This window comes from Salminus brasiliensis, chromosome 23, assembly GCF_030463535.1.
Source record: "Salminus brasiliensis chromosome 23, fSalBra1.hap2, whole genome shotgun sequence".
Classification (NCBI taxonomy): domain Eukaryota; kingdom Metazoa; phylum Chordata; class Actinopteri; order Characiformes; family Bryconidae; genus Salminus; species Salminus brasiliensis.
This window is the reverse complement of record NC_132900.1, coordinates 12,751,699-12,776,823: the sequence shown is the minus strand read 5'-3', so window position 1 is coordinate 12,776,823 and position 25,125 is coordinate 12,751,699. Positions and strand designations below refer to the sequence as shown.

General features: G+C 38.7%; 1 protein-coding gene across 1 annotated transcript in view; it reads right to left on the bottom strand.

Moving 5' to 3' along the window:
- LOC140545561 (integrin beta-1-like) overlaps positions 1 to 24,730 on the bottom strand; it is a 24,829-nt gene extending 99 nt beyond the window's left edge. The window contains exons 1-16 of the mRNA XM_072668374.1: positions 24,492 to 24,730; positions 22,357 to 22,423; positions 20,870 to 20,967; positions 19,410 to 19,614; positions 17,203 to 17,373; positions 16,750 to 16,985; positions 13,142 to 13,294; positions 12,763 to 12,858; positions 10,910 to 10,999; positions 10,505 to 10,645; positions 8,595 to 8,797; positions 6,404 to 6,642; positions 4,883 to 5,105; positions 2,750 to 2,976; positions 2,364 to 2,530; positions 1 to 1,158 (exon numbers count right to left, since the gene is read on the bottom strand). The exon at positions 1 to 1,158 is cut by the window's left edge and continues 99 nt beyond it. Of these exons, the coding sequence (XP_072524475.1) occupies positions 1,093 to 1,158; positions 2,364 to 2,530; positions 2,750 to 2,976; positions 4,883 to 5,105; positions 6,404 to 6,642; positions 8,595 to 8,797; positions 10,505 to 10,645; positions 10,910 to 10,999; positions 12,763 to 12,858; positions 13,142 to 13,294; positions 16,750 to 16,985; positions 17,203 to 17,373; positions 19,410 to 19,614; positions 20,870 to 20,967; positions 22,357 to 22,423 (2,382 nt within the window). The 5' untranslated portion in view covers positions 24,492 to 24,730 and the 3' untranslated portion in view covers positions 1 to 1,092. The remainder of the gene's footprint in view (positions 1,159 to 2,363; positions 2,531 to 2,749; positions 2,977 to 4,882; positions 5,106 to 6,403; positions 6,643 to 8,594; positions 8,798 to 10,504; positions 10,646 to 10,909; positions 11,000 to 12,762; positions 12,859 to 13,141; positions 13,295 to 16,749; positions 16,986 to 17,202; positions 17,374 to 19,409; positions 19,615 to 20,869; positions 20,968 to 22,356; positions 22,424 to 24,491) is intronic.
- Between the last annotated feature and the right edge of the window lie 395 nt (positions 24,731 to 25,125).

The window sequence follows — 25,125 nt, the reverse complement described above, 5'->3', positions numbered from 1 at the left end:
GCAAATGCGATCACCAATATTTGGAATGTATTACAAATATTACCTTCAAATTGTCCAAAGTACCATTTTGTGCAAAATGACATACATATATTGTACTGTGAATATGTGACAACAGGCATAATCAAACATAGCGGAAAGTGATGATATAACACAATTCAGCTTAAAAGCAGTCAGCCCTGCTGAATGTAAAACATATGGGTTTATCAAGAGTGACATCATCAACACTGACAAGCACACTAGACCATGAACAGAAGAAAGATTTACAGGCTCTAGAGCATCGCTAAACCGCAGTGAGATACATTATCTACAGCATGAACACCCTAAGAGCAATGGTCAATTTTCCAGGAGTGGTCTGCCAGCCAAAATGTCCCCAAGGGTGCAGCAGCAGATCACCTATGAAGTCAATAAAGGTTCCAGGAGAATTTCAGAACTGCAGGTCTTTCTAGCCTTACTTAAACTCAGTATTCATGAACTGGCAGGAATAACTAGACCAGGCTAAAGCGTTGTTCATGGGAGAGCAGCAAAACAAAAAAGCATTGCTAACCGAAAGGAGTAGCCAATGTCAATATCATGACTACAATGAACAAGCTGTGGTAAGGCCTCAAAAGACCATTTCAGGCTTAAAGAACCTACCATTATATCTGATAAAAAGTGGCTCTGCAAAGAAGTGTAGCCTCATATACCACTATCACATGAACAGCTAATCTCACATTTCAGGACGTGTTGGTTGCAGTTATTGCAGCTAAAGCCCATGCAGTATTCAGCTACTTGCTTTTTTCACACAGATGTTTTGTATGTTGGATAATTTAGCTTCTTAATAACCTTGACAACAACAAATAAAACAGTCCCCTAGGCAGTTCCAGACCAAATCTGAACCAAGATGGGTTCTGTATGTACTCCTAATACTTTGTGTATTTGTCGGTTTATTTATTGAATATGCAATACCAAAACCAAAATTAAGTAAAACATTGAAAAAACATTAAAAACATAAAAAACGAACATATATCTTTTGGCACATTTATCAAAATATGTAAAACAACAAACAAGACAAACATGAAATAAGGTTTCTCTTTTGAAAACACTGCAGTTCCATCATTTGCCCTCATATTTGGGGTTGACAACCGTTGTCACTGCACTTCTGTAGATCGGGTTCTGCGTCTGTAAAAACATATGTATTTTGTCAGAATTTAACTTGTCACACAATACTGGAGTACCAAATTATTATTTACATATATAAAATATGTAATGGGACAATCAATAATGATCATACATGATCAAAGGAGAGGTGGGCAATGTGGAAAATCTTTATCATGATATTTACAGAGTGTTTTATGATATACAATATTAAGGTGGCAAAAATGAAACATCACAATGCTTAAAGACTTTTTCATGATATATGATCTCTTTTACAGTTACAGATATAAAACTTGCCACTGGCCACCATGCCAATTTGAAGAACTTGTGGATAGAATTATTGCAGCATGTTTATTGTATACAGTACACACTGCAACACACTTCTATTTGGTGGTTGATGTAGCATAGTGGGTAACAACTAAGTTGAATGGCGTACACTGAAAACAGTCTATGCCAGTACACCTAGCTACACCACTGAGGCCCTGTTAAAAGACAGAGGTCTATCTGTATTTTGGCCTCTCATTCACATGGAAATGCTGTTTGTAGTTGATCTCCAAAGTGATCTCCAGATTTTTGTGAACTCTGTTTTCAGTGTTGCCTTGTAGACGAGGAGGACGGAGCTTTATGAAAATGGTGACGTTACAGCGCATGCATTGAGCTATAAGTTATAAGATAAGTCATAAAAATCATAAATCGTCTGCATGCAGATATGGACTAGATTTAAAATTCTGACATTCTGACGACTAAATGTAAATACAGTTCTATTACTAATATCTAATATATAATGCTCTATTCAGAATCAGAATCTGTGGCTTGCATTGTACACTACATAGGGAGTAGTGTGTAATTTGGGATTTGGGATACAAAGCCAAAAATGGACCAGTCCCTCCCAACCTGATGGCTTCAAGCATGACAAGGCCTAACCCGCCATCCATCAAGGTGTATGAAAGCCTCTAGTGCCTAGACTTTTTTCTGTCCTGGCACCGAGGTGGTCTTATATTGTTTATTAAAAAATACTGTTGTAGTTGTAGAGAGAATGGTATCACTGAATGTTATCAAGTTATACAAAGCAGTTAGTTCTGTGTTTGACTAATCATCTCTGGGTCTTATGTGTGTGAGGATGAAAAGTAGCTGTATGGTTATTAAGGTGTGAACATTTAACAGGTCTTATTGTTTGTTTAAAACTCGTAAAGGTGTGTAACACGTAGTTTGGCTTTATAGGAACGTACCGTGTCCCACTTGGCATTCATCTTCTCCTTCTCAAACTTTGCAAACTCTCTGCGGTCATGAATGATCATGAGAAGCTTCCAGATGAGAAGCAGGGCCAGACCGATAAGAACGATGCCTCCAATCACACCCGCCACAATAGGAATGATCTCAGGACCTGAGGTGCACTCTAGAACCAAACAGACATTTTAGGTATTTTTAACATCAAGAAAGTGATGCGCAATACTTCTTTATATGAAATCATAACCTAGGGTTTACATACATTTCAAATAGGTAGACAGACAACCCCACTATGCACCATCACACTAATGACATTTTAGACTAAATAAGCTAGAGCTAAAGCATAGAAATGTGCTGGCGATACCTAGACTCCCGCTTGATTTCTCACCTGGTGTCTCTGCCACGACCACGTACGCCCCGGATGTGTTGGTTTCATAGGTGAAGTAGATGTAGCAGCTATCATCGTCCTGCTCTTTACAACTTTCGATGTTGTGCTGGTCATTAGACTGAGGAAGATCCTCCTTTTTCTTCACCTTTCTCAGATTGAAGAAGTAGCATTCCTTCGGGCACTGGGAAGATTCTGTGGTGTCTTTCAAACGACACTTAACACACTCTCTGCACAGTAAAGCAAAGCACAGCAGGAACATGATGAGTATGTACAACATTATGGATGACAGTACAGAGCTACACAAACAAGCTTAGTTTTGCCGGACCGTCTTTGGCTGCATAGAATGGCATTTCAACAATGGGGAGTTTGGGACCACTACTTTAAAAAATGGTGCTGTGGCATAACATAACATCTATTATGAATGGAATGGAGCTGTGGGCGGGTCTGGACACGGAGCTTCTGCAAGGTGATTGGAGGATCAGTCGAAAGGCTGAATCCTGTTTTGATTGACAGCTATTATGAGAGCTACACCGTCACTACACCCATCGTGGATTTCGAGTCGAAAGACAAACTGCAACCCATTTCTTGGTATTTTCTTGGTGAAATTACTTGACCATCGGAAAGCCATTTGATAGTCTTCCCTACGAAGAGAAAGTCAGAATTTAACAGCAGGGCAGATCAACACCTAAGACTGATTTGGTGCAAAAAGTAGGGAATGGCAACAGGTCTTTTCAGATCTCTTGGTATGACAAACCTAGCTGGCTGACTGGAGGTGCTGTGACAAAGAAAATGTAGCCTGTTAGCCAGGCCTCTTAAATGATGTTTTGTCTGGTCAAAATTGGGTTTTGGGGATCTGTCTAACTTTGACCGGGCATATAAAAGGCATGAAATGAGCAATGGACACGTGAGTGCATGTGCAAGGTTAAGTTGGCTGTGCAGGGTCAGGGTTGAACATGCTGCATCGTGCTCGCATTCCTAGACGGCCTTGTTGATGTGATTTTCTGGCTTGGCCGGCAGGAGCTGTCATTTAGGGGGCATGATGAGAGTAGTGAATCATCCAACAAGAGGAATTACAGGGAGTTCACAGAAACATTATCTAAATATGACTCTGTCCTGGCCACAAAATTCCAGTCATCAGCTGTGTCTCATTCTTTCCAAAATGACTTGATCTCTGCTCTAGCAGCAATTTCTGATGAGATCAGAGATGAAACTGCTTGTCGTGCCCAACTTTGTTCTGTCATGTTAAATTCAGGTAAAATTCAGGAGCGATAAACTTGTGGCACAGACATACGATGGGGCTGCTGTCATGGCTTCAGCCCTCACTGGTCTGCATGCCAAAGTGAAGGCAATTGCCCCTAGTGCAATGTTTGTGCATTGCTATGCACACAGACCTAATCTGGTGCTGTCACAGGGGGTTAAATGCTTGTCTGAGTGCAGAATCTCTTTTGCATCACTCTCTGGGTTTGCCACATTTTTCTCCAAATCTACAAAGAGGACATCTTTTCTTTAGTCTGCAGGCTGTTCAAGGTTGCCCAAAAATGCTCCTACTTGATGGATTTCACATCACAGATAGTGAGCAGTGTGGCAAACAACTATGATGGCCTCCTGCAGACTTTTTTATAACATCATTGCAGATGAGACACTGGATGATAACACACTGGATTGTGCCAAGGGTTTTGTAATGAAACTGGAGGATTTTTAATTTGTGTTCATGTTGTACACATATAAACAAATGTTTTCAAAGACTGACATGGTATTTGATATCATCCAGCAGAGGGCCATGGATGTTCTCTACTGCAATAAAAGAATTGAGTCTTCTTCTTGTCAAAGAGAAGAGTTCAGAGTTCCAAGCTGTTTATGCCAAAGCAGCAGGTCTCAGGCCCACATCAGACCCACGAGATGAGCCAATGAGAAATCGCTGTCTCTCCCAATTCCAGGATCCAATTTGCATCCTGAACCATGATGCTGAGGATGCGGAGTCTGAGAGAACACAATTTCCAATTGCAATGTTTGCTGGCACAGGTGTCTTTGTTTTATTGTGATCCTTAATATTTTGTTGACTTTATTATTATATTTCATACCTTTTTCACAAAATGACTCCTATACAGCACTAATGTTGTTATGAGTTCTCACCTGTGCTCGCCACAGACTCCACCACAAGAGGGGCACAACTCGCAAGTGGGACCCTGGTACTTTGGGTTAGTGCATTTGCACACCCCACACTCGCAGGTCCCGTGGCCGTTACAGAGCTGCATATTTTTGGCCATGCAGGGCTGGAGGTCTGTAGTACAGTCGCATGCCCGGCCTGTGTAGTTGGCATCACAGATACATTTCCCGCATACACACTGACCATGACCTGTCAGCGGGAAAGAGAGACAAATACTAGTCACTTTATGAGACACACTTTGTAGCTGCACACACTTTTTTACAATGCCCCTCATTTCAGATGATGGGTTTATTAAAGCAGTCATGTTTAGTACTTCGTCTCCTGTCTTCCATACAACGACTGCTAGAAGTCTGAGATTCATAGACATCACCAGGTGCTGAGTATCTTGCTTGTTTTTTGGGGCCTTGTTCTCCTCAGTCCACAGAAGAGCTGCTTAATTGAACTTGAATCAGGTGTCTGGCAGGAGCTTTTTTTGTTTTTACTTTGAAACACGCCTGTGTTGCCTTAGAAGAATGTTTGGGGTCATTATCTTGCTGTAGGATGAAGCACCGCCAATGAGTTTGGAGTCACTTACTGGAAACTGAGCCGATAAGAATTCATCAATGAGGTTAAGAGGCCAGTATTGATTTTGATCGTGGGCAGTTCATTTTTGTCTCCACACTTTTCTCTTTCCACACTGTAATACAGGTTATTCTTGGTCTCGCCTTTTTCCAGAATTCTGCAACTTTCTTAAAATGAATTTCTCCAAACTGTAATCTGGCCATTTTGTTTTAGTGGTTTGTATCTTGCAGTGTAGCCTCTGTATTTCTGTTCCTGCAGTCTTCTGTGGATAGTATTCTCTGAAAAATACACACAGCTTCCTAAAGGCTGTTTCTGAATTGTCAGACAGAAACTGGAGGATTTTTCCTGAAGATGAAAAGCTCTTCTCTGGCCTAACAGTAGATTATTGAGCCCACCAGTGCAATCCTTCTTCTTAATGATGTTCCTCAACGTTTATTCTGGTAGTCCCAAGGTTTGACCGATGTCTCTAATGGTCTTATTCTTATTTTCAGCCTCATAAAAGCTTCTTTCATTGGCATAGCTCTTGTCCTCTTGTCATGTTGATCAATGGCAACTACATCTTAAAAGCCTATTGAACTTATGGCTGCACTAATGAAGCAATGGAACACACCTGAGTAATCATAAACACCAGTGAAACCAAATGTCCCTGAAATGAAAAGGACTGCACAAAATTATGGTAATTTCAACATAGTGAAAACAAAATGTATGGAAAGTCTGGAATGTGTACTTTAATCACATTTGATTGGCTTGTGAAGCAGATGGAGGGGCATATCAAGGGACAATAGTGTCCCATTGTCAGGCACTATATAGAACAATGTAAGCCTGTGCTTGTTTCAGCTGATTATTCAAACAGTAATAACAGTCATAATACCACAGACATATCTCAATAGGCTTTTGTCTTCATTAGGACTTCTATAGAGCCGTACCTGCACAGAGCTTGCCACTGGATCGGTCACAACTGAAGTTGTCGCACTCGCAGAACTTCCCCTCGTATCTCTCCTCTGGGTTGTCTCTAATTTTGCACTCACAGACTCCACAGACACACTCTCCATTGTTACTGCAGATGTCCGTGCTGTTGTTCATACGGCAGTTTGCGTCCAGATCCTCTGTTCTGACCTCGTCTCTGCTGCACTCACACAATCTGCCGATACGGCCCTCGTTACACCTGAGGAAAACCAGAGGCACAGCATCAGACAACGATCATGCATCATCGCTCGATTTACAGGCCCTTTAGCAGTCTCCTGATGCAAAGTGGAAAGCAACTGTGCCATCTTGGTCTTAATGCTTAACCTGCTTTGTCCACCCCACGACCCTACTTTTCCTCCTGGGTTGGATTAGCTACTTTTCCTCCTGGGTTGGATTAGCTACTTTTCCTCCTGGGTTGGATTAGCTACTTTTCCTCCTGGGTTTAATTAGCTACTTTTCCTCCATGTTTGGATTAGCTACTTTTCCTCCTGGTTTGGATTAGCTACTTTTCCTCCTGGGTTGGATTAGCTACTTTTCCTCCTGGTTTGGATTAGCTACTTTTCCTCCATGCTTGGATTAGCTACTTTTCCTCATTGTTTGGATTAGCTACTTTTCCTCCTTGTTTGGAATAGCTACTTTTCCTCCTGGTTTGGATTAGCTACTTTTCCTCCTGGTTTGGATTAGCTACTTTTCCTCCATGTTTGGATTAGCTACTTTTCCTCCTGGGTTGGATTAGCTACTTTTTCTCCTGGGTTGGATTAGCTACTTTTTCTCCTGGGTTGGATTAGCTACTTTTCCTCCTGGGTTGGATTAGCTACTTTTTCTCCTGGGTTGGATTAGCTACTTTTCCTCCTGGTTTGGATTAGCTACTTTTTCTCCTGGGTTGGATTAGCTACTTTTTCTCCTGGGTTGGATTAGCTACTTTTCCTCCTGGGTTGGATTAGCTACTTTTCCTCCTGGTTTGGATTAGCTACTTTTTCTCCTGGGTTGGATTAGCTACTTTTCCTCCTGGTTTGGATTAGCTACTTTTCCTTCTGGTTTGTAAGCAGGGAGTTAGGGTAGTAGGTAGGTGTATTCAGGTGTCTTTTGTTTTAGGTTTAGTTGTGTTTAATTAAGTTGTTTTAGCCTGTATATGTTCACCCCTGAAGTCATATTTCACAATAAATTGTCCATACTGGTTCATGTGGTCATACAGTGTCTGGTGTTGAGGGTCTGGGGAGAGAACCCACTCTCATCTTCTGTTAAGGCCTCACTCTAGACTGTAACAAGCTAACTAGCCATTGTCCTGTTGGAGCATTCAATTGTGTCCAAGTTTAAACGTCTGATGGTTTGAGGCTGATGAATGCTGTGGTATTCCTCCTTCTTTATTCATCTACATCTAGTTTGTGCAATTTACCAGTTCCACTGGAAGCCAAACAGAGCTGAAGTTCTTGGAATTGAATGCCTTACCTTTACTCTACCTCTAGTCACTGTGGCCAAACAGCTCAATCTGTCTTGCCTGACTTTACCACTCAGGTCTTTTTTCTTGGTCAGCAGAGTTTGAAAGGCAGCCTCTTAGTCTATGGTGAAGTAATACTTACTTGACTATAAACAGTGGCGCTCATGTTCGAGGAGATTTCTGTTCATGGCAGGCCTGTGCCTTGGTGGCTCTTGGTTGTTCCTGACAGTCAGAATAAGTTTGCACTCAGCTGAAGGTGACAGTTTGGGTCTTCTTCCAGACCATGGCAAAGTCTCTAAACCTCCCACTAACTTGTGCTAACTTGTACAGTTGTTTAAACTGATGATCCTGGTCAGCCCAATGAGTGCTGTTGAACACACCCTTCAAATGTGGGTAAAGGAAAACTACCAGCTGTAGTCAATCTTGATCTCTAACAGGGAGTTGAGATGTTGTAATCTTAGCAAGTTAAAAGACATTTAGGAAAAGTGATTCAGAGAAATCACTGAAAGCCCAATATTGGCGTGACATTCATATCCATAATACACTCTATATTCCAAACTACACCAAACAATGAAATATATAGTAACACATTTTCAGTGAGTTGGTGAGAGGTACATTTGCAGGATAGCAATAAAATTCAAACATTTAAATAGTAACCAGGATTTGATGATAAGATGGCAAAACATCACAACATAGACTAATGTATCTCCCACCTGCATATGCCACACTCCAGGGTTCCATTTCCGAAGTGACACTCTGGACTGTTAGCAATTCCATCTTTCTGACATTCGCACTCACAGATGTAGTTTAGGACGACCACCACCTCTTCGTTGAAGCCCAGCGGCTTAATGTGTAACGTCTCTGATTTACCGTTAGATGGACAGCCCTTAGTTGTGATAACTACATCAAAGTTGACCTACAAGACAAGTCAAACAAGGCCTATGTGTCATGTTGCCATCACTGGTTTCAAAAGTGAAATCTAAACTCAACAAACATGTGATGTCCAAAGCTGGCTTAGTTGCTTCGACTCTGGAGCTGAATGAATGGTGAATAAATGAATTATTTACCAGAATAAACCAAATTCACCAAAAAAAATCACACCACATTGGCCATAACACATTGCCCTTTTTTTTAATAGATAACAGTATGTAATACAGCGTGAGAAACTACAGAAATATGTCTATTTTAAAATAACTTGAGTTATTTAACATGGTTCTAGGCGAATTTGAGATAATGTAGGCATGCAATTTGCACAAGGTACATAAGTTTCTAATATGACTGTGGAGCTTGTAAGTATGACGTGTATGACTTCTGTTTTTCTGTCACAAATATAATATACAATATATACACAATATATATCATTACTGCAACTGCAAATCCAGTAATAAGCATTGATAGCAGTTGTAGTTTTTAGTTTCTAATAGATTTTTATCAAGTATGGATGAGAGAAAGCCATTAAAAAGAGTTTAGAGAGATCTAGTTATATAAAATAAATTAAGCATTTTTTTAAACCTCAGTTTTAACCTCACCAGTGGGTCCTGGCTTTTCCTCCCACTGGTATAACTTGGAACAACTTTGCAATTTTGCACTGCTTTTAAAGTAGTTTAGTAATTAGATTACTAGTAGTAGTAATAGTAGGTTAGTTATCCTTATGGTGTAATAAATGTCACAGAACAAAATAACTAAAATATGATCAAATTAAAATAAATAAAATTAATCATGTTTACTTTTTTACTCCCCCTCCCCCGCCCAAACTTGGAAAGTCGGGGTTCATAGGAAAGTTCATAGTTTCCCATTAGTAAATACAGTTTGGTGGTGGTGCTCATTTGTGCTTATCTTGTAAATGTGATATTTGCTTTAAATCTGCTTTTAAATTCAACTTTAAATCAAACTTAACTTGGATGATCGAGTACATTTGGAGTAAAGAAAAATGATGTCAAATAGAAACTTAGGAGGTGGATGCATATTATGTAAGGCTACGTTCACATTACCATTACCATGCTGAACTGATTTAAATCAGATTTTTTCCCCAAAAAAATTCACTTTAGCACTTTTGGAATCAGATACGTATCCAATTCGTGAGAATACGAGATAAAAGTAAAGAGTCAGGTCAGAGTTCATACGCCTTTTTGCCTGTGCACATGCACTTAATGCTGTCCTCATCAGCCAACACCGGCAGCTGATGGAGGCGGCACTTATAAACGTATCAATGTGTGAATGTGTGCCGTTTCAGGGACAGATTTGTTCACTCTAACTGAACTTCCTCTCTGGACATAAGCTGTGTACCGTTCTTTTACCTAAACACTAGCTGCCATACTTATTACTGCGCTTTACACTCTGTTTACGCACATGATGCTGTTTACAAAATCAGACTGGTCTCCCTTAGTATATGTTCCTGAGCTCCCTGTGTACTCTTTATTTACATGCACAGCACATCACGGGTCCACATGTTAGTCACATATTACATATTAGCTGTACTGTACAACCTTGTATTAGTATAATGACAATTATTAACAAGTTACATTTATACTTCAACTTACAAATGTTACACTTACATTTAAAGAATGTGAACCGTCAAGATCTAATCTGATCGGAAAATCAGAATTGACGCCTAGGTTAATACCTCATCACCGATGGAGATGTTTGAGCACTTTCTTCCATTGTCTCCTGTTCCAGTGACTCCGTTCTTGCAGTGGGACACGTATGAAATGGACACCCCATCTGGCAGCTTGCTGTTCTCCAGGATCACCTCAGATGAAAGAGACTGTGGCAGAAAGCAAGCAAAGGAATACTGCCACTCAACCTCACAAACCACTTATTGATTACATCCAGGAATTTCAGGAGAAAATGATTTCGCAATTAATATTGTAAAGGTTTCTTTTTGGGAGAAAACTGCAAGCAAAGAACATCCAATCAGTCGAGGTTTGCACAGGTAGATTATATTCAACTGAACGTATAATGTATAATAATTCCAGGACTCACAGCAAACTGCTCAATGTCTGACTCAAATAACTAAATGTTTACTTACATTATAGGCATCAATAATGAGCTGGATCACATTGGAGGAATTGGCAGAGAGAGTTCCTACTGCTGATTTGGGAATGAGGTCCGACAGCTCCTGTTAAAAACAGATTTTCTTGTGTTCAGATTTTATTGCTGTTAGGCTCTTGGTCTCTGGACAGAGCTGAATGATATGTTTTCCTGCATTGTTACGTTTTTACAATTATTTCCTGTACAAAATCATTGTACAAAATGTGCAAGCACTTTTTCTGCCCACTTTTGTCATTGCTAATTCCTACCTGCTATTGGCACATCTTCTATGGCATTGCTCAGACGTGGTATTTATTGCTCATGGAATTAACACTTTAGTCTCAACTAAAGGACATGCCTTTCACGTGCATTTTACAAGCTGAGTTACAGAACTGGCATCTGAAGTGGACTGAAGCGGTAGAGTAATATTACAGAAATACATGACTGTGCAGTGTTATGCAGTTCTCGCAAAGCGCTGTCCTGCTTCATTAAAGTTATGTATTGCAGTTTCTGGCCTTCTGAGTTAGAAATGAGAAGACTGGTCACTGGTTGACATAGGAATGGGAGTTCTCGTAACGCTCCACATAATGTCTTTTTATGATCCTGCCTTTAAGTCCTGCCTTTCAACCAAATGAGCTAATAAGCTTGATGGAGGAAATCTCCCCCAACTGCAGAAGTACAGTAGCCAGAACAAGCAGAAAAAAATCATGTTTTTTGTGCATTATTGAGGCGAAGGCTACAAAACTATTCATGAGGTTTTAAACTAATTTTATTAGTGATTCAGTGATTCAGAGTCCAGAGTAGCACTTATATGGTCACTTTTCCCCCTATTACAAGTCAGTGGAGCATCAACATGATTTTTTAAGGCAAAATGCTACATAATGCTGCTTTAAAATATTAAGTAATATTAATTATTAAGACTTTATGACAATATATAAATGGACAAAAGTCAGACTCCAAGAAGGCTATACAACATACTAGACATGGAAAAAAGTCAATTTTCAGACTATTTCAAAATATGAGATTGGCAATTGGCTGATACGTCTCTAATTTAGCCGATCCCAAGAGCCAATCAGATCATATTTGTGAGTTAAGGATTACATGAGGTTCCCGGTCACAGGATGCTGCTGTTACTTGTTCAACCACTATATAAAACTACAGACTTTGTGCACAACTAGACTAACAACTAGACTAAGCCCATTAGACTAAAACTAACGTGTCTCATAGAGAAAACAGAGAAAAGACTTTTCACACCATTAACCAGATACCACACTGAGAGCACAGTGAGTATCAGAACACAGCAGAGCTAAAAAAAACCTTTAACCACCACAAAAAGCACATCAGCAACAATCGAAAAGCTACAGCAATAATGTCCAAGCAGCCCTTTTCAGTTGAGTTTTCACTCTGAGCTTGAAATGTGTCTGTGGTCAAAATGCTTTGGTCAAAACAACAGAAGGAGCAAGCACCAACAGCAATCTTCTCACTCTGTCTACAACAGACCTGTGCAAAACAGCCGGTTTGAGTGCCTCTCCCTTTAAATTATGAGACACTGCTTATTACCTTGAAGGTGTTCAGTGTTCTACCAAATAAATAGTGTACTAATGACAGTTAGGGGCAAAACAATGCATCGAAACATGTAATATTCATAGACGTGCAAATAAGCAACAGTGTGCATTGTGGAGATGTAAAAATGCATTGTGGAGAACAGGCAATCTATTAAATAAGATACCTAATGCCATTCTATCAAATGGCAAAACTTTTAAACAACCAGTGGCAACAACAAAGCACTCCAGCAAATTCATGTCATGCCTTCATAAACTACTAAAGAGACTGGAAGGAATGTATACAGACCTTGTACAAAGGCTGAACTTTTTCAGACACAGCAAATATGGTCTGAATATTGTTTTCGCTCAGAGTATCAGCCAGCTGGGAGATGGTGGGGTAGTCCTGCAATACAAAGCAAAATAATAACAATAGATCCACTTACATAAAGTCTGAATAAAAAACAAAACAAAACAATTTTAGCTTAAACACTTTATTTAAGACCAAATGTAGTGGACTATAAAGAAATTAGACAGCTAGTCTCTCAGACTTTTATTTTACCTAAGTGTCTTCATGGCTCAGACAGGGGCATCTTGCAGTAATAATTGGCATTGCTAACTGCTGTACAGGCCTTGAGCTCCAGGGTGTATCTGTGCTCCAAAGTGATTTAAATGTAACACACACTTACAAAGTAATCACTCTTGGTGTACATGTTGTTTTCCAGGTAGCATTTCCCATCATTGGGCAGCACAAGGCCGGCTAGCTTTCCATCTCCGGCAAAATGAAACGCAGCATCTGTCGAAAACACCAGCAGCTTTGTTGCCGTCCTCCAGCCAATGTCCTAAAAGCACAAAGTGATGCCACAAATGCTATAAACAAAAGCTTAAATAATAATAATAAAAAAAACAAATAAGATGGCAGTTACAATCCACTAAAAAGTTGTAAGAAATAATTGTAAGAAAGGTCAGAATATGATCAGGATAGTTTTTTAGTCTACTCAGGCTTTAGTAGAGCTCAGTAACACTGAGATAAATAACTGATCAGCACAGAGATTTATCAGTTTAGCCATGCTTTAGTAGAGCTCAGTAACACTGAGATAAATAACTGATCAGCACAGTGATTTATCAGTCTACTCAGGCTTTAGTAGAGCTCTGTAACACTGAGATAAATAACTGATCAGCACAGTGATTTATCAGTCTACTCATGCTTTAGTAGAGCTCAGTTACACTGAGATAAATAACTGATCAGCACAGTGATTTATCAGTCTACTCATGCTTTAGTAGAGCTCTGTAACACTGAGATAAATAACTGATCAGCACAGTGATTTATCAGTCTACTCAGGCTTTAGTAGAGCTCAGTTACACTGAGATAAATAACTGATCAGCACAGTGATTTATCAGTCTACTCATGCTTTAGTAGAGCTCAGTAACACTGAGATAAATAACTGATCAGCACAGTAATTTATCAGTCTACTTAGGCTTTAGTAGAGCTCAGTAACACTGAGATAAATACCTGATCAGCACAGTGATTTATCAGTCTACTCAGGCTTTAGAAGAGCTCAGTAACACAGATAAATAACTGATCAGCACAGTGATTTATCAGTCTACTCATGCTTTAGTAGAGCTCAGTAACACTGAGATAAATAACTGATCAGCACAGTGATTTATCAGTCTACTCAGGCTTTAGAAGAGCTCAGTAACACTGAGATAAATAACTGATCAGCACAGTGATTTATCAGTCTACTCAGGCTTTAGTAGAGTTCAGTAACACTGAGATAAATACCTGATCAGCACAGTGATTTATCAGTCTACTCATGCTTTAGTAGAGCTCAGTAACACTGAGATAAATTACTGATCAGCACAGTGATTTATCAGTCTATTAATGCTTTAGTAGAGCTCAGTAACACTGAGATAAATAACTGATCAGCACAGTGATTTATCAGTCTATTAATGCTTTAGTATAGTTCAGTAACACTGAGATAAATAACTGATCAGCACAGTAATTTATCAGTCTACTCAGGCTTTAGGAGAGCTCAGTAACACTGAGATAAATAACTGATCAGCACAGTGATTTATCAGTCTACTCAGGCTTTAGTAGAGCTCAGTTATACTGAGATAAATAACTGATCAGCACAGAGATTTATCAGTCTACTCTGGCTTTAGTAGAGCTCAGTTACACTGAGATAAATAACTGATCAGCACAGTGATTTATCAGTCTACTCATGCTTTAGTAGAGCTCAGTAACACTGAGATAAATTACTGATCAGCACAGTGATTTATCAGTCTACTCTGGCTTTAGTAGAGCTCAGTTACACTGAGATAAATAACTGATCAGCACAATGATTTATCAGTCTACTCTGGCTTTAGTAGAGCTCAGTTACACTGAGATAAATAACTGATCAGCACAGTGATTTATCAGTCTACTCTGGCTTTAGTAGAGCTCAGTTACACTGAGATAAATAACTGATCAGCACAATGATTTATCAGTCTACTCTGGCTTTAGTAGAGCTCAGTTACACTGAGATAAATAACTGATCAGCACAGTGATTTATCAGTCTACTCATGCTTTAGTAGAGCTCAGTTACACTGAGATAAATAACTGATCCGCAACCACTTTTTCATACAACCTCATACAATATGTATGGTGTAGCAGAACACAGCTCATTAGAATTAAACAGCATGAACATGAACATAAAAACAAAGGCACTATAAGTGAAACTAGAAAAATAAATAACTGTTCTGAATACTGCCTTTCAAAATGCAACTCTGACTAAATACAGATATATAATTTCTTTATTCTGAATATGTATTCCCAAAAACTTGCCAAAGCCTCATTTGTTATGGAGGACAAGAAGGCCGGAATAGAAACTACAAAAAAATTCTAGTCTAAATTTGTTGCAAACAGAATCAGCAATAACAGTAGGTGAGAAACCACACAATCATGTGACCCTTGACTTTTTCAGTTACACATAAAGTAACCATTTCCTAAAAACCCTCATGCAACAAACCAAGTACATAACTTACATATTAGTCTCATAGTGATTACTAGAACATTTATAGTAGTTACTGTTACTGTTAATATTAATTTGATCAATTCTATTAGTTTTTTTTAATCTTTACTTTTTAGTCTGTCTTTCAATGAGAATAAATTCCACTCTATTGGCCTGCTGACATTACTGGTTTGATTATTGATCATGTTCTATGTATTATGTGTTTGGGTTTGCTGATCAGATTATGGGGTTCAATAAAGTATGCCAAAACAGGTTTTGATGTGCTATATCATATAGTGGGATTCAGTAAAGTATACTGTGGCAGATTATGCATTTGGTAAAGTATGCTATTGTAGATTATAGGTTCAGTTAGGTGTAACACAACAGTGTACAGATTCAGCATGTGCGCTACAGCAGAAAGAAAAGTGTGCTAAAGCATATTTGACATTTTGTAAAGTGCCAGATCAGATTATGGGGTTCGGTAAAGTGTGCTAGATCAGATTAGGGGGTTCAGAAGATGTGTTAGATCAGGTTACAGGTTTGATATGGTTCTAAATCAGATTACGAGAATGAGATTGAGACTATCAAAATGTATTAATGCAGATTATAGGTTTAGTAAAATTAGCATAGATCAGATTATAGGATTCAGATGGCATACATCAGATTAATAAATGCAATATATCAGATTATGGGGTTCAGTAAAGAGTGCTAGGGCAGATTATAGGTTTAGTAAATTGTGCTAGAGCAGACTATAGGTTTAGTAAAGTGTGCTAGATTAATTTATGGGGTTTAGTAAAGTGTGCTAGAGCAGAGTATAGGTTTGATAAATGGTGCTAGATTAATTTATGGGGTTTGGTAAAGTGTGCTATAGCAGAGTATAGGTTTAGTAAAGTGTGCTAGATTAATTTATGGGGTTTGGTAAAGTGTGCTAGAGCAGAGTATAGGTTTAATAAAGTGTGCTAGATTAATTTATGGGGTTTGGTAAAGTGTGCTAGAGCAGAGTATAGGTTTAATAAAGTGTGCTAGATTATATTAGGGGGTTCAGTAAAGAGTACTAGAGCAGATTATAGGTTTAGTAAAGTGTGCTAGATTCGATTATGGGGTTCAGTGCTTTAGCTCTTGCAGATATGCATCTGTTGCATTTTTAAATAAACGGACTATTTGGCAATACCCTTTTGCAGTGCTTTATGATATATCACAGAAATTGCAGCAGACGGTCTCTACACTACAGTCTGCAGTGTTTATAATAGTGTCTTTGACTAGGTAATACAGCGGACATAGTCTGATGACTGAATAAAGTTACCCACCTTACAAACAGCAGCCTGCATGATAGCATCGAATCCCCCCTCAGGGGAGTCCAAGTTTCCAGAGGTTTTCTGAAGGCTGACGATGTTAGTGAATTCTTGGCCGTTGCTGGTAAGGTTCAGGACGTTCTTGTAGCTGAAGGGCCGTGTGCAGGACAGCGGAGCACACGGGTTTGCAAGCTTTATCGGGGTGGTCATGACGAAGGGCATCACCAGCTTCTCCAGGAATGAACCAAACCCTGCCAATGAGAGGCATGTTAAAGCATGTGTGCTGTCTGCAGGGCTGTTTCTGACAGGCCCCATACACACATACCCACAGAACATCTCTTTATCAACTTTATCAACAATGTCATGAATTCTGTGAATATCGGTCAGCGTGAGGAATGTTAAGCTTGTCAGAAGTGTTTAGAACTTGTTGAATGAAGCAGTGTACTGTACTACAACCTCAGTTCTCACCGAGCCTTAGGTCAGAGGTGAGGTCCTGCATTTCTCGGGCAAGATCGGTTCCAAGATTTTTCACATTCTGTAGATCCTGTGTCATGGAGTCACTGAGGTCCATCAAGTAATACAGGTCAATAGGGTAATCCTCTGCTCTCTTGAACTTCAGGGAAAAATTCTTAGACTCACCTATAGGACATATTTAAGACAAGGAGGAAAGATCAGCTCAGACACTGGCTAATGGAGATGAGTAGTCTAGTGGGCAAAGCAGTGGGCGAAGCAACTGACACACCTAGCTAGTTTCACTTCACAACAAATACAGCATGTTTGTCATTTAGTTTGAATCCAAATGCACATAATTTTACTCAATTGTCTTTTGATATTAAATTGGAGTCTTTTTACAATTACAGTCTACAGGACTAGCTGATATAGCTATTAGATAATATTAGAATTAAAGTCAAGCCGAATTCTAAATGGACCAGACACAGATATGTGATCACAATATTTAAGTTACATTTCTTCTTATGTTATTATCATAACATAATCAAGCATGTTTTCTATTCATTAATCAAAAAAAAAGAAAATGCAGATTTTTGTTAAATGTACAATATAAGCAAAGTGTTCCAAATAAGCCTACATAATAACTTAAGAAGGATGAATAACAAATCTAAAGTAGGAACCAATATTAAATAGCTTCTTGTCTGAGTTTAATCTGATTAAGCTCATACTAATCTCAATTTATTTAATTTATACATCTGCTTCTTATTATTTTTCCAAATATGCAATGTAGAGGTTTCTTTGAATGGAAGTTTAAGTGTTTCAAATCTGATAGAAAATAAAAATAAAAAGCAAGTGTATAAAGCACTGCTGTGATTAATTGTCACTAGTTATGCTTGAAAGTGCATACATATTTTAATATACATATTAAATAAATATACATATTTATGTATATATAATTTATATATGTATATAAATATACATATATATACATACATATTTTACAATACATATTTTAAACAACACATACAGTGAATCAGATTTTATATTCTGTTTGAATATTTTATTGAATATAGAAATGTAGGGTCCATGGTAAATGTATACAGGGGCATTAAGCTTCCAATCAAACTCTACTGACGTATGCCTTAGAAACAAGTAAAGGGTATTATTAGGGCATTTTGTGTCAAAAAGGAATTTTAGCATTTTCTGTAATTAAACACAAACCATAATAAAGCTCATTGGTTGTCTATAATACAAACAAAAGTTCTCAATTACTGAAGTACAATTTGCATATCTAGTCATTACATTTAATGTTAAAATACATAGAAAGGATATAATGATCCAGACTGTTCTCCCTCCTGCCATCAGGAAGAAGGTACCGCAGCATCCGGTCCAACACGACCAGACTCTGCAATAGCTTCTTCCCCCAAGGCATCAAACATCTCAACTCAACTCAACTTCTGAACTGATGTCTTTTTCTGTTACACCCACACACACTCTCTCTCTCTTTCTCTCTCTCTCTCTCTCTCTCTCTCTCTCTCTCTCCAACCATTTACCCCAGATAAAAATGGGAAGCATTTTTGCACAAAGCATTTGCACTAATAACTTTACTACCTCACTGGACTCAATATTTATTACACACTGCATAATTTGCACACTATCGCCAATTATTTATTATTCTCTGTCTGTGCTGTGTTGTGTTGTCTGTCTTCACTTGTATTGTGTTGCACTTGTGTTTTGTATGCACTGTCTATGTTGCACCATGGTCCTGGAGGAACGTTGTTTCGTTTCACTGTGTACTCTGTATGTAGTTGAAATGACAATAAACCCACTTGACTTGACTTGACTTTACTTGACTGAAATGTACTGTATAATGGCTAGTGTACTTTATGCTTGTATCTCCAAAATAGGAACTTTACAGGAGAGGAAAAACCTTCTTTCAAAGTCAATGTCCATTCGTCATGTCCATTTGTCATGTTCATTCGTCATGAAATTTTAAAACAATGTAAAGAACAACTGCCAGATTCATAGTATCTCAAAAAGTAAAAAACAGGAAAAATGAAGAAACAGGGTTTTTGCATAACAGCAACGATGAACTAGATAATATAATGCAGACTGAGATGTATGCACCCTGGATAGTGTAGTGTATGCAATTTTGCAGTCAGCATTGTCTTGAACTAGTTCTCGGTTCCTGTTCTAGTTCCAGCGTGTTAAGTTAAGATGTGTACCTGCTCTCAGCCTGAGCGTGAGCTTCTGAGGCTGAATCTGAGTGATTTCGTCCGGCTTCAGTTTCTCTGCCACGTCTTTTCTGCGATTTGTGACGGGTTTGTTCTCATTGATTGAAACATTGCCTCTGGGGTTCTCCACACTGATGCTCGGGCAACCCTTCTCGAGCAGAGCCTGAATCTCATCACATCGGGAAGACTTGTAGTCCTGCAGTCATGATAAACATGTCAACAGAGCAAGCAGGTAGACCACTTCCTCAAAACAAGTGGTTAAGTAGCAGGGGAACTGATCTGAACAGTGCACATATTTCAATCATCCAATAATCACCCTGTCAGTGATGTCTGCTGAGGAACACTGGGTCAGTGTAAGAAGGAAGAGGTTTTGTGTAGATGAAGCTTATTTTGACAAAAGGAAATGACACTTATAAGAGGCTGCTATTGCTACTGATAATGATCTGGTGTCTTAAACACACCTACCTTAAATTGACAGCTTTAAAATCATTGTGATTCTCTACTGACTGTAATAGCGAGAATAGTGTCTATCATAGCACACTGCACTATAACTTGGGAGAAATCGGCAGGACAGCGCTCACAAGAACAGAGTAACGCAGCTTAACCTGAGTCATAATTGTGTAAAATTTGGTAATATTACTGTACCACATCAGTCCACATGCTTCTTTCAGTGACGGTTTTGTATCTCTCAGCTTGTCCGGAAATGCATATGAGAAGCGTGTCATTCAGGGGTGGCTCAAGCTCAAAATTACATGTGCTGACTGTAGGGGGTGCCCAAGAGCAGGAAATACCAATTCTCCCATAAAGCTGATTTAAAGCTACTCTATGGAAAATTGACATTTCTTCTCCTGGGCTCCCCCTACAGTCAGGACATGTAATTTGTGCTTTTAACCACCCCAAAAGCAGAGAACCGGCAGTGAAAGTTAAAGTAGCATATGGACTGACATGGTACAGGTAACATTAGCGAATTTGTTCACAAATATGACCAGGTTATGCAGCAGTACCCAGTTGTTGCAAGTGTTGTCCAGCCCCTTTTTCCAAAGCTACATAGTATAGTTAGCAGCGTGCAGAGTCCAGAATAGCAACGACAGCAATGCTATTCTCCATATTAAAGGCCAGTGGAGCATCACCATGATTTTAAAGCTACTATTTAAAGGTAAAAATGTTACATATTGTTGCTTTAAACACAGTTTCTCTGTACTCATTCTACTCTTGCCACTACTTTACATTGTGCTGTAACCAATTCTGTAGTATTTCAATGTAGATTCGTTACAGACACTGACTTTTGGACTTAAAGATCATTAACCAGCAGCCATGACAAACCATTTGGACTGGCGTTGTCTGAAACAAGATCTTTTTTGTCAAGGGTCATAGGTCAGTTCTACTGGACTGTCAGAATGAACTTATCTAGTTAAGAGGAAAGTTTATAAAAGCTGGAAAAGAAAATGTACTTCTTTGGAACACCATCCACACTGCTGTCCAACTCTAATGCAGTCCCCACAGGAGAGAGCAGCAGCCTTTGTGCATTCATTACCCTCAGTTGCAGCATCTTAAGAAGAGGAGGCAAAGAGGAAGGAAACAAAACATTCATATGTAAAACCAAGCAACAGTTTTTTAGGGTTTGCTCAGTTACACACCACAAAAATGGTAGCAAATGAAAATAAGAATGTTTCGTTGTATGACTGGAGTAATTCAGAATCAGAATCAGAGTAGTTTTATTCCTACTACATGACTGGCATTGGCTACTTCTGCTTAAAGTACTTGATATAAATAATGTGGGCCAGCTATAAGTTAATAAACACTGTCAACTTTTTAATCCAGTGCTGCATTGGCTATTAAAACTATGAAGGGAGGGGTGGGGGGGGGGGGCAACTCCATATTAATGCCTATAGATTTAGAATGGGATGTCATAAAAGCTCATAAAAGGTGTAATGTTTAGGTGTCCCAATACTTTTGTCCATGTAGTGTATCTTAGCACTTCAGAACCCACAATCAGTCTACGTTTTAAGTTCTGTTCTAATTCCAACACACCCAAATGTAAATCATAGAAATGTGTCTTAAGATCCGTAGTGGGGGGCATACCTACAGATTTGCTAGTAGTATTTGAGCTAATGTGTGTTGAGATATAAATAATGTGGGCTAGCTATGAGTAAATGGACACTGACAACTTTTTAATCCAGTGCTGCATTGGCTATTACAAACAGTTTAGCTGTGTTGTCATTAGCTGTTAGCATTTTCACTCAATAAAACAGACAGAAGAGCTCACTGAATTCCAGCATGGTATTGTAATAGGATGCTACCATTGTAACAAATCAGTTGGTGAAATTTCATCAGTTGAGAACTGTGAGTGGTATTATTGAAAAGTGGAGGCGTTAAGGAACTACAGCTACTCAGCCACGAAGTGTCAGACCATCTAAAGTTACAGAGCTGGGTCGCCTAATGCTGAGGAGCATAGTGCAGAAAAGCCCCCAACTCTCTGCTGCATCAATAACTGCAATATTCCAAACCTGCTGTTAGAGCTGCAAATATGGGACCAACTCCACATTAATGCCAATGGATTCAGAATGGGATTCAGAGTGGGTCCTACACACTCAATACAATAGAAATGTGGCCTAAGATTCGTAGCGGGACCATAACTATAGGTGGCCAGGTGTGGGTAGGGCAACTAAGGCAGGGCATGTACTCCAGGGACAGGGGGTTGAGAACAAGACCACGTTTATCAATAATTAAGCAATTTGACACCCAATTTCACTCATGGGAAGCTTCAAAAAAATAATAATTTACTGTAAACAATAAAGCGCTAAAGCGGTTGAGACTTAGCAATAGCCAGAAAACAAACCTTTTTTAAACAGTGGTGATTTTTTTTTTTTTTAATTCTCTGAATTTGACCTATTCTGTAGGAACTACAATTCAAAAGCACTGAAGTAGAGGAACTTACCTAGCTCAGCAATGGTGAAGCACAGGACTCCCACCAGAGCTGAAACCAACACCCCCTTCATATCCATCTGGGAATGGAGTGAGAGTATGTGTAATATGACATATGACAGATTATACAGTGTCCAGTATGTGGCTAGGTTTAGGGGAGCGTGTGTGTGTGAGAGAGTAACAAAAGTATGTATCGGACACTCCCTAAGCACACAATGCAGCGAACGACCATGACTGGGTATGAGGACATGTTTGCACACTATGGCAATTCCACAATGTGACCAAACTGATAACAGATTTGAATATTATGGGACTATTGTTGCAACACAGAGTGAACATCTTGAAAAAGCACTGAAATCATTTCTGTTCTTTGACTTGTAACAAGAGTGGAACCCTTTTTGGTGCTATACACTATATGTATATATATTCTGTAAGTAATATATACATATTATATGAGATATTATTATACTATGTAGAGTATTACTATAGTAGGTACAGTTGAAACGTGTATTTCTATTACTAATGTACAGAAGTATTCTTCATCATGTGTATCCCTAAATACACTGACCTTACACAAAATGTGCTTTGAACGATTGGCCACATTTGGGAAGGTGTGAAACATACTATACAGAATGTGTCTGCATATTTAGTACATTTCTGTAAATTAGTATGTTTAGTTCTACATATTTAGTACATTTCTGTAAATTCAGTATGTTTAGTTCTGCATATTTAGTACATTTCTGTAAATTCAGTATGTTTAGTTCTACATATTTAGTGCATTTCTGTAAATTCAGTATGTTTAGTTCTACATAATTAGTACATTTCTGTAAATTCAGTATGTTTAGTTCTGTATATTTAGTGCATTTCTGTAAATTCAGTATGTTTAGTTCTGTATATTTAGTACATTTCTGTAAATTAGTATGTTTAGTTCTACATATTTAGTACATTTCTGTAAATTCAGTATGTTTAGTTCTACATATTTAGTACATTTCTGTAAATTCAGTATGTTTAGTTCTGCATATTTAGTACATTTCTGTAAATTCAGTATGTTTAGTTCTGCATATTTAGTACATTTCTGTAAATTCAGTATGTTTGGTTCTGTATATTTAGTACATTTCTGTAAATTCAGTATGTTTAGTTCTGTATATTTAGTACATTTCTGTAAATTCAGTATGTTTAGTTCTGTATATTTAGTGCATTTCTGTAAATTCAGTATGTTTAGTTCTGTATATTTAGTGCATTTCTGTAAATTCAGTATGTTTAGTTCTACATATTTAGTACATTTCTGTAAATTCAGTATGTTTAGTTCTGTATATTTAGTGCATTTCTGTAAATTCAGTATGTTTAGTTCTGTATATTTAGTGCATTTCTGTAAATTCAGTATGTTTAGTTCTGTATATGTAGTGCATTTCTGTAAATTCAGTATGTTTAGTTCTGTATATTTAGTACATTTCCATAAATTCAGTATTTTTAGGTCTGTAAATCTAACTGTATCCTGCTGTAGAAGAATGACCTCCCCCGTACTTGATTTTTTTTGCCGTACCATCCAACTTAAGGCTGAAAATCAGAGCTGGTTATGTTCCAGCCAAATCGAAATGAATCATTCACCACTCCTGCTTTGACATGTTTGATGCGTACACATCCTAACATGCAGGTGTTCCACTGACTAACGAGGTCTGAACCTCAAACACGGATTAAACATTAACTCTGATATCAGAGCGGTGAGTGAAATCTAGACAGGAAGCAGAGTGCAGGGTGGGTCACATTCAGGATATCCACCTTCCAGGGCCGCAGTGCGCCACCCGCTTTGATTAAAAGGAGCGCTAATATGCAGCTGTAAGCAACTCCTGCACAATTCAGTTAGATACTTTCTAAAGGCCTTAATGCAGACCTGCCAGGCTACAGAAGGCTTAAGCTTCCCCTGAATGGGGACCTGCATTAGAACGGGTCTTCTATGTCAGCAGTGGGTTTCTAGGCACATGCGAGGTGAGATTAGTGACGAGTTTTGATCTCCTCTTAAGCAGTGTGTGTGATTTGCTCAGGAAGGAGGGAATATAAGGTTCACAGCAGAACAACCAAATTCCATTCAGAAATCAAGAACTACTAAACACAGGAGGTTCGGGTTTGAGCATGAGAATCAGAACATACCTTAGTTTCTTGCCTTCGCACCTGCTGTTCTCCAAGTCCTCAAAGATAATAAGCCTGACTTCAGAAACTACCTGAGGAGAATTCACACATTATTCATTCCCCAGGGGCAGATCACTTGCTTAACGTGGTTTTGACCAGAATCCGAGTTGAATCCTTTAGAGAACAAGTAAAAAAACTCAGAGTAAACTCTGAGTGACCTGCTTCCAACTATCAAAGTCTCTCACTTTCTCACTCTCTCACTCTCCTACTCTCTCACTCAGGCCCCTCCTACATTCTTCCTGTGTACTCTGGCTTGTAACCACGACTCCTTCTTGCGTGTTTCTGAGGCCGGTGCTGCTGTTCAGACTTGGTGCACCCAGGTTTAAACTTGTTGTCATGCTGTTTTCACTGTCAGGTATGTGAAAACCAGCCCACTCACCAAGTCTGAAGGGCAGGGCCGTCCAGAGCTACTTTTTGAGGCCCGAGGCTATACTTTCCCATCAGTCTCGCCTTAAACCTGAATTAGTGCACCTGACTAAAGTTGAAAATGAAAATGTGAGTATTTATACACAGTGGAATACTTAATAATATCATTTCCAAATATCAAAAACTTAATGATGAATTCTTTAATATTTCTTTAATATTTTAAACATGA